The 16,779-nt window shown below is 34.4% G+C and overlaps 2 protein-coding genes across 2 annotated transcripts in view; one reads left to right on the top strand and one right to left on the bottom strand.

Annotated features, from left to right (window-relative positions):
• The first annotated feature begins 434 nt into the window (after window positions 1-434).
• On the top strand, window positions 435-3,858 carry LOC21394756. The gene is made up of 3 exons (XM_010100767.2): window positions 435-1,228; window positions 2,003-2,350; window positions 2,446-3,858. Exons 1-3 carry the CDS (start codon window positions 440-442, stop codon window positions 3,067-3,069), a joined length of 1,761 nt encoding a protein of 586 aa, XP_010099069.2. The 5' UTR covers window positions 435-439; the 3' UTR covers window positions 3,070-3,858.
• A 9,226-nt stretch (window positions 3,859-13,084) lies between these two features.
• Window positions 13,085-16,779, bottom strand: part of LOC21411531 (classical arabinogalactan protein 9) — a 4,196-nt gene continuing 501 nt past the window's right edge. Inside the window, exons 2-3 of the mRNA XM_024167386.1 lie at window positions 16,302-16,744; window positions 13,085-13,439 (exon numbers count right to left, since the gene is read on the bottom strand). Of these exons, the coding sequence (XP_024023154.1) occupies window positions 13,356-13,439; window positions 16,302-16,744 (527 nt within the window). The 3' untranslated portion in view covers window positions 13,085-13,355. The remainder of the gene's footprint in view (window positions 13,440-16,301; window positions 16,745-16,779) is intronic.

The raw sequence follows: 16,779 nt of genomic DNA on the forward strand, positions 1-16,779 counted from the left end.
AAACTAAACGGGTCCTAAACCTTTTATTATCTTCTTTTGAGTAAAAAAACGCACAAACATTATTTTATTTCAATACAATTAACTCAAGCCCCCCAAAAGGGAAAAGAAGACAAACTCAATACATGAACTGTCATCCAAACATGTTGGTGAAAATTGGTAATTGATCTGATTTTGTTCTTCATCAAAACCATTTTTTTATCCTATTTGTGATATCTTAATTTTAATTTTTACATACCACTTAAAGCCCTTTTTTTTTAAGAAAAGAAAAAGAGAGAAAAAAGAACTGCAATAGTGTGATAATTGCGAATTGGTAAAAGCCCCCTTCCACATTGACCCAAACAAAATCAGTCTCCATCATCAACTCCCTCTCTCCAATCCAACCCCAATATAGTAAAATCACTTTACACCCCCTTCCTCTCTCTCCTCCCCTTTTTTTTTAATGCCCTATTATACTGTTTCTCTCTCTAGAATCACACACACACTTTTACACTTTCCCTCTCCTGCCCCCATTCCTCTTCAGTCAGTTACCACCACCACCACCACCACACCAAACTCACTCTCTCTTCAAAAACCGTTTCCTCTCCCAAACCACTCTCTCTCTCTCTCTCTCTCTCTCTCCCTCCATGAAGAACTCACACACTTCACACTCCCCTCGCCTCCCACCACTCCACAACGCTATTTAGCCCTCACACTCACCAAAACAAAACGAAAAAGACACAACAATCTCCATTTTCAGTTTCATTTTGGTGTTACACTTCTTTGTCATTTAATTCTAATGGAGAAGAAACAAGGCTTCTTCTCTGCTCTGAAAGACGAGGTGGTGCGCGGCCTCTCGCCGTCGCGGTCTAGAGGGAGCAGCCCGGCGAGGGCGAGGGGGAGGTCGGCGTCGCCCATCTCGGGGCTTCTCCGGCGGAAGAAGAGCGGCCACAGCCTCGCGGCGCCGCCGGAGGCACTGATCGCGAGATCCGGCAGCCTCAGGCCGCTGGGGGAAGCGCTGGCGCCGCTCATGGAGGGCCCGGATCCGGACGGCGGAGACGTCGGTGATTCGAAGCGGGTCGGGTCAGGGCTGGGGCAGTGGATGAGAGGACAGCTCTCTAGGGCTCCGTCCATGGCGTATAGGAGGTCTGATCTTAGGCTGTTGTTGGGGGTCATGGGAGCTTCTCTCGCTCCTGTCCATGTTAGCTCCAATGACCCTTTGCCTCATCTTAGCATCAAGGACACTCCTATTGTGAGACTCTCTCTCTCTCTCTCTCTCTCTCTCTCTCTCTCTCTATGTCTTCTTTACTTCTCTGTGGACTTGTTTTGTTTTGTTTTTTGTTTTTTTGGCTACTATGACTGTTGACCGGGAGGGAAAAGTGAATAGTTATAATTCAAGATTTTGTTATGGAGTAAAGTTTGTTGAAGTATCGATATGCATTTCCTTTTTATGTTTGCGTAAATTTGAAGAGAGTCATGGGATATTTTGGCTACGTTTTTTTTTTTTTTTGGATTTTCAGTGTTCGGTTGTTCTTTCTGAGATTATGCACTTACATCTTCATTTTTGTTGGGATGAATAATGAATTAGTACCCAGGGCCTTTCTTTTTTTTTTTTTAATGGTAAAATCACGCTGTAGTTTGGTTGGTAAGAAAACACAGAAGGACAGGATTTTTTAATCAGGGGTTTTCTTGGTGTGAGTTGAGCTCAAAAGGCCATATGGGTCCAAGTCCAACTAGGTTTAATATTTATTCTGAGGTTTTAAATGCTGAGAAAAGTTTGGTGTTAGTTTTTACTTGCTTTCCGACGTTTTCTTAGCAAACAAACAGATCACGAGGACTTTTACTTAACTAAGAAGGAAAACTACTCTAGCTTGCCTTGTTAGAATAAGAAATTGGTATTTATGGTTGTGCAATGACTTAATTTCACTTCATTTGATTACTTTCGTGTTTTCTCCGTCTTCTTGTGACTAGAAATAATCATCTTAAAAAAAGAATTACTGAATAATCGTGGGTGTTATTCTTGTAGGAAACTTCATCTGCTCAGTACATCTTGCAGCAATATACAGCAGCTTCTGGTGGGCAGAAGCTGCAGAACTCGATACGAAATGCATATGCGATGGGAAAGCTTAGGATGGTAGCTTCCGAATTTGAGACTGCCACAAAGGTGATGAAGAACAGGAACGCCTCGCGATGTGCCGAGTCTGGTGGCTTTGTGCTCTGGCAGATGAATCCAGACATGTGGTATGTCGAGCTTGCTGTTGGGGGTAGTAAAGTTCATGCAGGATGCAATGGTAAACTTGTTTGGAGGCATACACCCTGGCTCGGTGCCCACACTGCCAAAGGACCCGTGAGACCCTTGCGGCGCGCACTTCAGGTTGTTATCTTTCTTGTGCTCAAATCAGGTTTCTCTGACTGGTTTTATAGTTTATAGTGTTTGCTTATTGGATTTGGGTGGGTTGAAAATTGCAGGGTCTTGATCCAAGAACAACAGCTAGTATGTTTTCCGATGCAAGATGCATAGGAGAGAAGAAGATCAACGGTGAGGATTGCTTCATCCTTAAGCTCTGTGCTGATCCCCAAACTTTGAAGGCGAGAAGTGAAGGCCCTGCTGAAATCATAAGGCACGTCTTGTTTGGCTACTTCAGCCAGAAGACAGGACTTCTTGTGCACATAGAGGATTCCCATTTGACTCGTATCCAGTCCAATGGCGGTGATGCAGTTTACTGGGAAACCACTATTAATTCGTTCCTTGAGGATTACAGGCCTGTTGAAGGGATCATGATTGCCCACTCGGGGCGTTCTGTGGTAAATCTTTTCAGGTTCGGTGAGATGGCAATGAGCCATACCAAAACAAAGATGGAAGAAGCATGGACAATTGAAGAAGTCGCGTTCAATGTTCCAGGCCTGTCTATGGACTGCTTCATTCCTCCGGCTGACTTAAGATCAGGGGTGATTGACGAAACCTGTGAGCTGCCGCAGGATGAAAGAGGAAAGGGTGCCGTTTCAATAGCATCACATCGAGCCAAAGTCGTCGCACTGGAGAAAGCACATGACGGTAATATGGATAACTTGATTTGGAAGATGGAAGTTTAACAGATGGTAGGATCCTTGGAATAGGGCAATTGTTTATACTAGTAGAAAGTTTTAGTCAACTTACACTTTAGGAGTTGTGAAGTAGGAGGTCAGTCAGAATTTTTCTTGACGTTGGTTATGCCTCTATTAATCTGTAAATAGAGCATAATTGTTCACAGGTTTAAACCCAAAGCCTGGATGAATCCTTATACTCTCGATGCAGAATCAACAACGGAGTTGGAGCTCGGTTTTCCAGTTAGGGATTAGAGCAAATGGAGGTTTAGTTTCTAGTTTTCCTTCCGCGAACAATGGAAGGTGGTGGAGTTCTTCTGGTATAATATCAACCTTTTCTTTAACCTTACATAGTTTCCACTAATTCTCTTGACTGTATTCCGGAATGGCAGTAAAAGGAGACTGCCACTGGCCAGCTTGAGTTTTTTTGAAGCTAAAATGTTTTCTTAATTTACCGTGTTTTTGGGTGTGCTAATCTTGTTTATGGTTTGTTTGGTTGATGTAAAACTTTCTTCTGGGTCTGAGGAAATGGGGCAACAAAAAAAAAAAAAAGGGGATTGTTTTCTAGGTCTACTGAGGAGGACAGGGTAAAAGGATGAACTTTTTTTTTTCTTTTCTTTTTAACTATTGTAACCAACACATTAGGCGACATGGGGGTCGCTGGTTGTATCATGGCCTTGTCAGTGCTTCTGATGAAAATATGTAAACAAGAAAAATATTGTGTCTATTACATATTAAATGCTCATGAATATGATGATGATGATGATGATGATGAATCAACATCTTTCTCTTAGCTTCTTTTCTTGAATGTCTCTCTGTAAACTGTACAGTTTTATTTACACCTTTGTGTTTAATATTTTAGATGTTTTCTGCACAAAATCTCACAGTGAATCCAACTCTTTTTTTTTTTAGCTCTTCATCTTTCTAATGAAAAGCACCATTCCAACATTTATTCTGAGTTAGTGGGGGGGTCATTTATGAGTTTGCAATTGTGTTAATGAATGCTAAAATTATTGCATATCCATCCCTATATATTTTTCCATGGTGCTTTACAGCATCTATTGCTGGTGTTTGAAAGTTCAGTGACAATGGCCAGTGGGTGACTTTTTGGGGTCCCCTTTTTATTTTTTCTTTTTCTCACCCTGCCCCCCAGGTGGGATAGAGAACCCTTCTTGATGGGGTCACTCAAAACTTTATTAAGGCATCTACCTTAAGCCCACTTTTTGACCGTTTCGACGCAAGATTAAACTAATACATGGTTAGGTTATAAGTGGGGTTTGCTTCGTTTTTGACGATTATTATTCTTATTCGTTAAAAACATGATTAGTGATTACAGCAAAGCACAAGGGCGAAATTGAAAAAAAAACAAAACAAAACCAAAAAAAAAAAGTCCTACTTCCAAGTCCCCACCCCACGTGATAACCTCAGCTCTTCTTTTTTCCTTTGTTTCCCACAGGCCGCAGCTGCTTTGTTCCCGAGTAGTCAAAGTCCAAATTGATGAGAACCCTATATTTAGTTTTCATCATTTATTTATTTTTCATCATTTATTTATTTTCATCATTTGTTTATTTTATCATTATTCTGTTCTCTGTTTTGTTTTTTTCGTTGGCATGGGATTGGGGAAGAGAGGAAACTTGCGATATGGTTCCTTTACAGTTTACACGATGGTGGCAATATTAATAAGGGGGTATTGGTATATTTATGGTTGATGCGAAGTTCCAAGCACTGAATAAATGAAAGAAACCAACCATACGGGACAAGGCAATATATATATATATATTATATTATATTATATTATATTATATTATATTGCCCCTCAGTACAATCTAAGATTTTAACTTGTTGTGTGTTCTATTTGTTTTTTTAATTTTTATCTCATCACTCATCATTCATGGGTCAGCATAGCAATATGGTCGTCGTGCAATTCTTGGTTGTGAATGATGTGAATAAATCAGAAGTGGTCCTGGAGTGAGTGACACCAGAATTGCACACCGATTCTTTACTCATTCTACTCCATTTGAGAGAATGGATTTGGTCAAGTTGTACGATAAAATTCTAGTTTGATCTAGTACCATTAGAGCAGTAATACCAAGCACTAGTATTCTTTGATTGACTCTTAAATTTCAATGTAAAATCAACATTTACCCTTTTTTCTAAGTTGATCTATTTTAATAAAAGGACAGTTATGATTAAAAAGATCAATAATAGAAATGTGATTATTATAAAAAAGGTAGTTTTGCACTTGTTTTCTTTGGTTTATTTACCTTTTCTTATTATGTATTTTAAGTTTATTTAGGAAGTGTAATTTCGAGTTTTTTATCTCACCAAATATATATCTTCATATAACATTTAATACATAAATTCATATCTTGACCTGGTCAATACTCGATTTTAATCTTTAAAATACCCTTAAATACATGGAAGGAAAAAAAAAAAAAACTTCAAAGAAATATAAAAAAAAAAAAAATCTTTAAAAGTTAGTTTTTTCCTTTTCTTTTTTTATTCTTTTTAAGTAATTTTTATTTTTTTCTATAGAAGGGTATTTTTGGTCAAAATTGTGTGTTCAGTAAAAGAGTATTGATTTTTGTATTCAACGTAATCTAAAAGTATGTATTTGATAAGATCAAAATTTCATGGTATACTTTTTTGGTAAACTAAAAATACATGGTATACTTTTTTTTGTCGCCTAAATTCCGGTGTCACAAAAGTAAACAGTCTTATGCCTACTGTTTTCTCTAAACAAAATTGCAAACTACAAATATTACACATTTTTAAAAAGAATTATGTCGGAATAAAATAGTGAACAAAATAACATGTAAATATGATCTTTTTTTTTTTTGCGCTTTTGGCCCTCAACTTTGATTGAATTGGTAAGTTTCCCTAATGAACTTTTAATTGTGATAAAGTGCCTCTTAATTTGATATAATGTTTCAATGTGCTCTTAAATTGAGGAATGATGTTAAAATTTGAAATGAAATGCCCTTGTGCACGTAATCAGTTTCTTCCTTCATATGAATTCATGTAATGTGTACGAGAGTGTTTCTATCTAAATTTTAAGAGTTGCCATCTATCTCTACAATAATGTACTTAATTAGAGACAATTCTATGAAATTAAAAATTTGTGAGAACTTATGTACTAAGTACACTTTAAAAAAAGATTAATTACATGTATTATCCTTTAAATTGAATGACAAATGACATGTTGTTTTCAATCTTTAGATTGCGATCAACTGACGAAACAGGCAATTATGCTTTGTCATTATCTCGTGTTACGTACCAAACAGCCTAAAATATTTGCTCAAATATTTTGGTAGCTGGTAGTATAGAAATAGAAATCGTCTCCACCAAAATATGTTTCTGGTGGCCACCCAATACTTAAGCCATCATAATCTTAATTGTTTCTCGTCTCTCCTTTATAACATTAATACCTTCATATCACAATAAAATCCTGAACAATTATACGTCGCAGTTAAGATGTTTGCTTAATTATAAAAAATAAAAATAAAAAAAAATAAAAAAGTAATTGATGTAAGCCTTTTAACTAAGGTAGTTGTTCCGCTAAATTATAAAATAAATAAAAATTTTAAAAAAAAATCTCAGTTAGTTGTGGCGTCCTCTAGTATTCATTTTCCCAAATGCTAGCTACCTTGAGGATCCAAATTGTTAATTTTCGGGAAAACGAAAATAGTTGGTGGCCTCTGATGGTGCAAAGAAATAGTAGCATGTGAATAGCTTTTTCTTCTAACTACTTATTTGATAAAGGGTAACACATAGTATCCCATATCTTGGTCAATCATTAACTTTAATGTCATTTTATCTATTTTACCGTCAAGTTAAATTTCGGAACGTTACAATAAGAATTTGGAAGCATCGATTGATTTGCTCTGTTGATTTTTTTTTTCCTTAAAAAAAAAAAGAAAAAAAAAACCAATCACGTGGTAGAATATAATAAGTCGACAACATGATCGTGAAATGACAGACGTCTAATTCAGTCCCATAATAATAGAGTTGCATTTTCAGAATTGTATTCAATAAGAGAAAAAGTTGCTAGCTACTTATAATACATAGTATCCTCTCTAAGTTTTAATTATTTATAAGACAAGTCGTCTGTTAATTGTATTACAATTTGATTGTTTAAATTGAACTAGATATCACAATGTCTCCTGAAAACATGGTCGGGCAAAAATTAGATAGCAAAAAGATATTTAATCCCTTGATTAGTAACCGAAACATTAAAACAAGCACGTTTCATGAAAAGGCCACGTCCTTATAACTAACTAATACCAAATAAGGTTGGATTGAAGCTTAAAATGATGTTACTCTAGCATATCTTAAATTACAAATTTTTTCAAACTATCACATGATAACTTCATTTCAAGCGAACACATAAAAACACCATTATTGAAAAAACAATGATTAAATTTGTTAGAGGATTAAGTTGTGGTGTTTGGATAAAAATTAAGACATTTATTGTTTAGACAAGGGTTATACACTCTAACTTAAATTTAATGTTATGTTTCTCTTTTTAAAAAATATTTTTAGTGGGATTTACCCCATTTTGCAACATTATCTCAAATCCACAGGATTGAATTGTAATATTTAAAAATGAAAGGTTGATCGTTTGAATAATTGAAATTTTAGGAGTTAATTTAAAGAACTAAACATGCCCAATTTTTTTTTTCTTTTCAAACTTGTAAACACGGGGATTTTATAATATTTTGTTTTAGGGGGATTTTTAATATAAGTTAACTGTTAACCCTAATTCTTTAAACGGCTAGAATTTTAGAAAACTGAAAAAAGTTCATAGGGCCTATATACTTAAATGATATTAAATCAAAATTCAAAGTTCTTCCCATTGATTCTCACGCTAATCTAATATGTATATATTTTTAATTTTTTATCCATGTTGGGACCATGACTTACAAAAATTTGCATTCAGTGTCGGCTCGGATTATAGAACATCGATAGAGATGTCCAAATCTTGGAATAAATTCATTCACACGGACAGATCCAACAGCAAAGCGTAAAACATAAAAATAAATAATTTAATTAAGCATAAAACATAAAATAATAAATAAATTAAGCATAAAACATAAAATATAAAAAGCTTAAGTTGGGATTCAGCTGTCTGGGAAGTAGGGTTCTATTGAGTTTGGTGAAACTTAGGACTATAGAATTTGATATCTTAATGATTTAGTGTATCCCTCCATGTTTTTTTTAGTGGGGAATAGAATCTTTTAAGGATTGTAATCACTGATTTTTTAGCTTAATGTCATCTTCCTTGTTATTTCCTCGGATGAGAAATTGACAAGTTTTCTTACTAGAATTGACTTGGAATAGAAACATAAAATAAATGAAGTTCCAGTTGCGCGCTGCTGACCTGTTGATCTCAAGAAATACAATTACATAATATTCTTTTGGGACAGGATTTGAAAATATAGTTTGAAATCTAGTATATCTATCGCATGTAAAGTAAGAACATCGAGAAAACAATCAAACTAGTGGATAGCTACTATTAATGAGTTGGTGCAACGATAAAAATATATTTCTGTATTTTCTGCAACAGTCTTAATATAAAAATGTTTTGTCTGGCTATTTAGATGTGCATCGTTGGTGTTTCTAGCATAAAAAAATTAACAACTCATGAATCAATATTAAAAATTAGAATTATATTTATTGTTTCTAGCATTATTCGGTTACAATTATAAGAGATGTGAAAACAAGCCGAGGGACTATTTGTTTTGAAAATTTGATTGGAGTAATTAAACATTGTTGTTGAAGAAAATGAAACGAGCCCTTCTCGTATGAGCAATGATATTTCTTGCAAATGCAATAAAAAGTACTCACTAGATCTTGTTTTTAATTTGTTTTATGCCAAATTATTGACTGGATTATTTTGTCAAGTCAAGGATAATTGCCAATTGATGATCATTAAAGTTAACTAAAAGCTCTTAAATAGTGTTAGAGTGCATGTGAATGTCACATCTAACTTTTTCTGTTACAGTGAAAAACTCTCAGAAAATATCACATCTCAGCTCGAATTGAAAACTCGAATCCGCAAAGTGAACGAGGAATGACACAAGACTACCTTTACTCCACAACTTTCTTTTCTTACAATATAATATGAAAATCAAAATTTTCCCCCAATTTGCTTACGTGGAATTGAATATTATATTTCACTGTACTTGACATTTGTAGAAGAACTTTTCTTCTCTAACACTATGCATGGACATGGTAACGACAAGGAGCTAAGTTCTGAATTCAAATGGTCAATTGCTTACCTAATCCTTCTCAACATTCAAAAGCAAACTTTTTTTTTTTTTTCAGAAAAAAAAGAGCAAGAACGATTATTAAAGAAATATTCCACGAGTAACACATGGTGGGGAACGACATCAATGGCCAATTCCTCTTCTCAGACTTTGCTACACAATTTTTTTAAGCCAATGCCTTAAGCCAATTAAAGTCAATAAAGACAAATAATAAGAGTAAAAGTAACATTTTAATTAATAATAGTAGCCACCATACTTTAATAAGTATAGATTATAATCGAATTAAAGTCAACTGAAGACGGCCCACAATAAGTTAACATAAGCCAAGTTTATGAATAAACGGACCGCCACTTTCCGCTATTTTTCTTTCTTTTTTTTGGAAAAAAAAAAATTGGTTTCCCTATTTTATTATGAAGCCCTTTATAATATGGGGAAAACTAATCAAGTTATTATGAAAGGAATTAAAGAAAAGAGAAAAAAAAAAGTAGTGGTATTGTCTAATTATTAACTTACTAAGGACCCGTTTAGTTCGCTGATTCGAGTTTTTAATTCGAGTTGAGATGTGACTTTATGTGAGAGCTTTTTACTGTAGCAAAAAAGTTAGATGTGATTGTTTGTGAGAGCTTTTTACTGTAGAAAAACTCAAATTCTAAACTCGAATCAGCAAAATGAACGGGGCCTAAAGCTTCACCATTTTTTCCCTAACGGTGGAATCTTGACTCTTAGAGGCTTTTTTTTTTTCCTTCTTCTTTTTGGCCCTTAAATAAGGAATCTTGAGAATTGATATATACAATAAACATATGCCTACAGTACATAAAGAAGAATATATTGACTTTTCTACTCTCAACATTTATAACGGGCTTAGTATAATACTTAATGCTATGGCAGTATTTTAGGGTATGTCCTTAATTTGGTTGACAAGTTGAGCATTTCAAAAAAATTGTATATATGATAAGACTAAGAAATTATAAGTTAGAAAACAAATATAATGATCCAAGAGAGTGTCGGCAAAGGGAAGCTTCCACTTCTCATGGAAAAGGATTGATCATATTTATGACTCTACCGCACGGCCCTATACCAATAGATGCATATTGAATATGCTGTACAAGTGTTCCCACACTCTTTCTTGTCACCATTATTATTAATTATTATAGCTATTATGTATTAATGAATAATATGTGACTGTAAATGATAAATTATTCTGCTCTTGCAACACATGTTTTTTCACCTACGAGCAAAATTAATCAGCAGCAAAGTTAGGGAAAACTTTTCCCTCGGAACCTTATTGATACTTGATAGGAACGAGATAATTTAATTTGTCTTTTCCTTGTGTTTGTTTTGCTAACCAATGGCGCATCACCAATGGTAATAAAAAAGCCAAGAAATAAATAGAGAAGATTTCAAGTTTTGCTATTGTTTTTTTTTTTTTTTTTATTAATGCCACGACACAAATTTTTAATGTTATTACGAAAAATAATCTGCAGATTATGAAAAAATAACAAATAAATTATGAAAAATAACCTGTAAATTACGAAAAATAACATATGAAAAGATAACTCACAGATTATTAGTAGTATAATATAAATTTATAACAATGACATAAATAAAATAGTGTTATTTTAATAATGACTTTTTTGGTTTTCTCTTAAATAATTAAGCCAACTACCTACTAATAGCTTAAATTTAGAGGCGGGATGGTAAGATAATATAATAGTAAAACGTGAAATCATAAGTAGAAATTTTGCAATTACACTCTAAAATTGTAATTTCGTTTGCGACTGCCGAATCTAATATATTCTTATAACTAATATTCACTTGTTGGACTCATATAAAGGAGATGTGTTGGAATAAAACAACTAATATTAACACCATCCAAAGCTCTCGGAAAATAAAAAGAGTCAAATAAATAAGAGTTTCACACTAGAAGTTTCGTCAGAATATCTTGTTTTTAACACACATTAAGGAGACGGGGAGACAAAAAGAAAGGAAGAAAAAAAGTGTGTGTTTCGCTGATTTAAGTTTTTAATTAGAGTAGAAATGTGACTTTATGTGAGAACATTTAACTATAGTAAAAAAATTAGAAATAACTTTGTGTGAGAGCTTTTAACAATAATAAAATTGAAATTGAAAACTCAAATTAGTGAAATAAACGAAAAAAAAGTTAATAAAAATTTATGTCTATTTGGCCTTTTCACAAGTGCAATTATTCCCTTTTTAATGTGTTGGTTGCACTTTTTTTTTTTTTTTGGGTGATGAAAGATACTTATTTGCATTCATTCCTTCTTGACATGCATTTTTTTTTTACCTCTTTCCTAATTATGCATTGTTATCATCTCAGAACGTTACAATTTCAATGTTAAAGCGTATACTTCAGTTCTTTGGTTGGGTGTGAATTCCTCAACTAATCGCTCAATCCTTCCTAACGACAAACATAAATAAGCCCATTTCTCTTGCATAGGCCCATTGAGAACACTACTGACCCATGAAACGGGACAAACATGTCAATGAAGCCTTGTTTAGGGCCCATGTTTTGTTATGTTTCATAGGACAATATCCAGCATAACTATGCCTTTTTCTGCCCCATCAAATAGCGAACTCGGGGGTGAACAAACACTTGAGAAAAATGTCACATGTCCATGCTTTGGATTAGTTTATTCTATGAGAAAAGTTCTTACAAAGATTTTCATGCAACCATATTTCGAATACCAAATATATACTTATTAGGCGTTTGATATGCAACGATACGAGGTATGTGAATAATGCAGATTCTCACATTTGGTGCATTTGTTACTCTTTTTCTCACTCGAAAATTTTGGGACAATTCGAAACTCACACAAACATGGTTATTCAATTAATGGAAAAACAATAAAACACTAAGGATGAGTTTGTGTCATGCGTTCTTCATGGGTTCAATCCTTAGTTTTAATTCTGTTATAATGTTTTTTTTTAATAAAAAATTTAAATTTTAAAAGTCGTAATAAAATTATTAACTTAAATCCTGCTTTGAACCCATGACCAAACGGCCGTAATAAACACTCTCCTCCGTTATGCAAGCAAGATCTAACCCTCATATTTGGTTTAAGCTTAAATTTTCCTTCGGGTTTAAATTCAATGAAGGTATTCTTATTTTATAATTTTACATTTTTTTGAAAATATTTGAAGAAAAAAAGGTTGTCAAGATTATAATTTCTGTTAATAGAAAAGGGATGATCATTATCTAATATAATAAGATCTAATTAGTCTCAAAATAATTATAAAATGACAGTCTTTAATACTCAAAGTTATTGTTTTCATACACAATCAAACACAACTATAGTAAAATGATATTTACGAGAATTTTGGAGAAGATTCATGTATGCAAAGAAATGTATATTTCCTCAAAATCATATTATTTTTTTTTACCACTTTCTTAATAATATGATTCCAATAATTACCGCATATGCATGAGTTTCCACAATCATTGATGCATGGTATTCGTATTTAGTAATCCACAGAAATCACTCCATGCCCCGGAATGACATAAATCTTCTACCCAAACTGAAGGGCTTGATGCTTGCCGGAGCTCTAGTTTCTCTTTTACGTATTTCAACATGCACAAATGGTCATAGCAGCTGCTTTTTTTTTTTTTTTTTGGGGTAAAGGTTGAAGCTTAAAACTGTTTGTTTTGGCACACAGAACTTGAGATTTTACGGATTCCACAACAAAGCTAAAGAATAAAAAGAAAAAGCGAAGCAACAGAAAAAGGAAACACAATAAGAGACGAAAAAATAATGAGAGAAAGAACTATGAATATCTCAATACAAAACAACTCCCCCTCCGATAGTCACAAATACAAAAGCTCCCCTCAAAAACCTCCAAAGAATGCAACCGAATGGGTAGTGAACTGGAAGTCCCATATACAGACATGGGCTAAAACTGGCAACCAATAATAATAATAATAATATATATATAATGAGGACAAAAATAAAATAACAAACAGCAAGTACGAAAGAGGAAAGAAAAAGGCAAAGAGAGAGATCTCCCAATCTACAGCATCAAAAAGAGGAGAGCATATCCAAGGCACAAGCTCCCAATCATCTTCCCCATGGACAACACCTTCTCTGCTCCACTCTGAAAAGAGATTTTCCATGAAAACATACTCCTTAAAAACTTTTATTACAGTTCACACCCCCCACAAATGGAATGAAAATGTACATATAGTGATGTTTAGAACGTTTCTGTATATTTAGAAAAAGTTCTGGGGCCTAAAATTGTATTTCTGCCTCATTATCTTGTGCATATTTAAACACTTGGGGCCCAGAATTATTGTCAAACTAGCTTAGTGCATAATGCTCATGGAAAAACATAGTGATAACTAACAGGGAAATTATGACACGGGTAAAAGAAAAATGTCTTCAATGACTCTTTAGAATGACCGATCCTCAAGAGTATCGTATCATTGCACTTAATTTATGCAACAACTTCTTTAAAAAAGTTTAATATTAATGTGAAAGAGATAAAAGTTTTGATATATGTAAATCATATTAAATAAATGTTATGTTTCACCTTAATATATAATTTATATAATATTATTATGCAACAGACTTCATTCTTTGTTTATATACTCCCTTAATCAGATCACATCGTAATTGGAACTAAAAAAAAAGTAAATGACTAAAACGAAACTTAATAAAATTCTTTTTAAAAAGAAAAAGTAATCTATAATATGGTCATAGGAATTTGTTTTTAATCGTTAAATCTGTATTAAATTTTATATTATTTTTTTATAATTTTTCCATTTTAATTGATTTTGACCGGATCTAATGTTAAGTACGTACACCGTTGTAAGGTACTCTGGTGAAAAACATTATCTTAAAGAAAAAAACTCCAAATTATTAAATATTAAGGAACTATTACAAGAATAACTTACACCACCATAGAAAATGTTATTTTAAGTTTTCAATTAATTTTTTAATGATCTCATTTGTAAGTGTTTATATTAATTGCGCAACGCAAAATGCTGCTACTCACAAATTCAAGAGTTAAAATAAGGCTTCGTTCATTTTACCAATTTAAGTTTTTAATTATAATACCTCGTTTACTTTACGGATTTGAATTTTCAATTTAAGCTGAGACGTGACATTTTCTGAGATCTTTGCATATTTATACACTTGGGGCCCAGAATTATTGTAAAACTAGCTTAGTGCATAATGCTCATGGAAAAAAATAGTGATAACTAACGGGGAAATTATATGACACGGGTAAAAGAAAAATGTCTTCAATGACTCTTTAGAATGACCGATCCTCAAGAGTATCGTATCATTGCACTTAATTTATGCAACAACAACTTTAAAAAAGTTTAATATTAATGTGAAAGAGATAAAAGTTTTGATATATATAAAAAATATAAAATAAATGTTATGTTTCACCTTAATGTATAATTTATATAATATTATTATGCAACAGACTTCATTCTTTGTTTATACACTCTCTTAATCAGATCACATCGTAATTGGAACTAAAAAAAAAGTAAATGACTAAAACGAAACTTAATAAAATTCTTTTTAAAAAGAAAAAGTAATCTATAATATGGTCATAGGAATTTGTTTTTAATCATTAAACATGTATTAAATTTTATATTATTTTTTTATAATTTTTCCATTTTGATTGATTTTGACCGGATCTAATGTTAAGTACGTACACCGTTGTAAGGTACTCTGGTGAACAACATTTTCTTAAAGAAAAAAACTCCAAATTATTAAATATTAAGGAACTATTACAAGAATAACGTACACTACCATAGAAAATGTTGTTTTAAGTTTTCAATTAATTTTTTAATGATCTCATTTGTAAGTGTTTATATTAATTGCGCAACGCAAAATGCTCCTACTCACAAATTCAAGAGTTAAAATAAGGCTTCGTTCATTTTACTAATTTAAGTTTTTAATTATAATACCTCGTTTACTTTACGGATTTGAATTTTCAATTTAAGCTGAGACGTGACATTTTCTGAGATCTTTTCACTGTAGCAGAAAAAGTTAGATGTGACATTTTTTGAGAGTTTTTTACTGTAAAAATTTAAAACTGAAAACTCGAATCGGTGAAATGAACGAGACATAAGTTTCTACAGTAAAAAGTTCTTAAAAAATATCACATTTAAATTTTTCTGATACAATAAAAAACTTTAAAAAAATATCACATCAACTCAAATTAAAAACTTAAATCTGCAAAATAAACGATATCCTGATACTCCTAACAGTCCTACCATTACAGTTTCTTAAATATTGTTGGTCAATGCTTGACATTTCTCTCTTTATTATCTGACCGTACACCTACGGGACTATTTGGCTAGCCTACTATATCTTAAACCCAGTTGTAGAGTACGTTGTGTGACTTGTGTCTATCCATGCCTCGGTTCTGATCACTGGCACGTCTACATCCAAATGTACCATAAACCAACCCATTTTTTAAATCTACGTGTACAGTGAAAACGAGTGTACGATCGGAGATGCTGATAAAAAAGACTCTTGATCATATTCAACACTTGGCCCTACCAGATTCGCTACAACATGTACGGACTCTAAAAATGTACAAAAAGCTCGTACAGGTAACAGATCGTACTAGCTAGTTCCAATCAGATCCACCCATCACACGTCCCTCAAAGCTCACGTGAACCCGAACACATTCGATCCAAAACCAGTTTAGTTACTCTAGTAGTAAAGGGCTCGAAATACCAAAACGACAACAGTAAGCAGATCAAGAAAGAAACCACAGACAACCCCAGGCCCACGATAGCACACCTACTGCACTCCCACTAAATTACGCCGTTTTGGTCCCATGAACAACGAAAACAAAAAAATGTCTTCAAACTGTCTTTTTCAGCTGGTACTAAACTAAAGTTCGTATAAACCCAAAATGGTATTACTTGCATTGATCTGTTCGGCTCGTGTAAAATAACGTGTTCATTAAAAAATACAACAAAAAACAGATTACCTGATCCTGAGATGGAGAGGTAGCGCCGAAGCTCGGCCCAGGAGCCTCGGTCGGCGGAGCGGGTGGGCTGAGGGATGGACCGAGGGCCACAGGCGACGGCGCCGGAGCCTTCCCCTTCTTCTTGCTGGGAGCGGGAGCTGGCACAGCTGCCGGTGGGGAGGCGACAGGAGCAGGCGGCGAAACAGCCGGAGGAGTGGCGGGCGGAGGAGTGGCCGGAGGAGGAGTGGCGGGTGGTGGAGTGGCGAGAGGAGGAGTGGCGGGAGGAGGAGTGGCCGGCGGTGGAGAGGCTGGCGGAGGAGTGGCTGGTGGAGGAGTGGTGGGAGGGGGAGTGGCGGGTGGCGGAGTGGCCGGTGGAGGAGTGGCGGGTGGGGGAGTGGCCGGTGGTGGAGTGGCGACGGGCGGAGGAGACTGGACGGCGGGAGGCGGAGATGAGGCCGGTGGGGGTGCGGCGGGAGCGGGCGGGGGGTGGGGGGGGGCG

Source organism: Morus notabilis, unplaced genomic scaffold (assembly GCF_000414095.1).
Source record: "Morus notabilis unplaced genomic scaffold, ASM41409v2 Scaffold28, whole genome shotgun sequence".
Classification (NCBI taxonomy): Eukaryota; Viridiplantae; Streptophyta; class Magnoliopsida; order Rosales; family Moraceae; genus Morus; species Morus notabilis.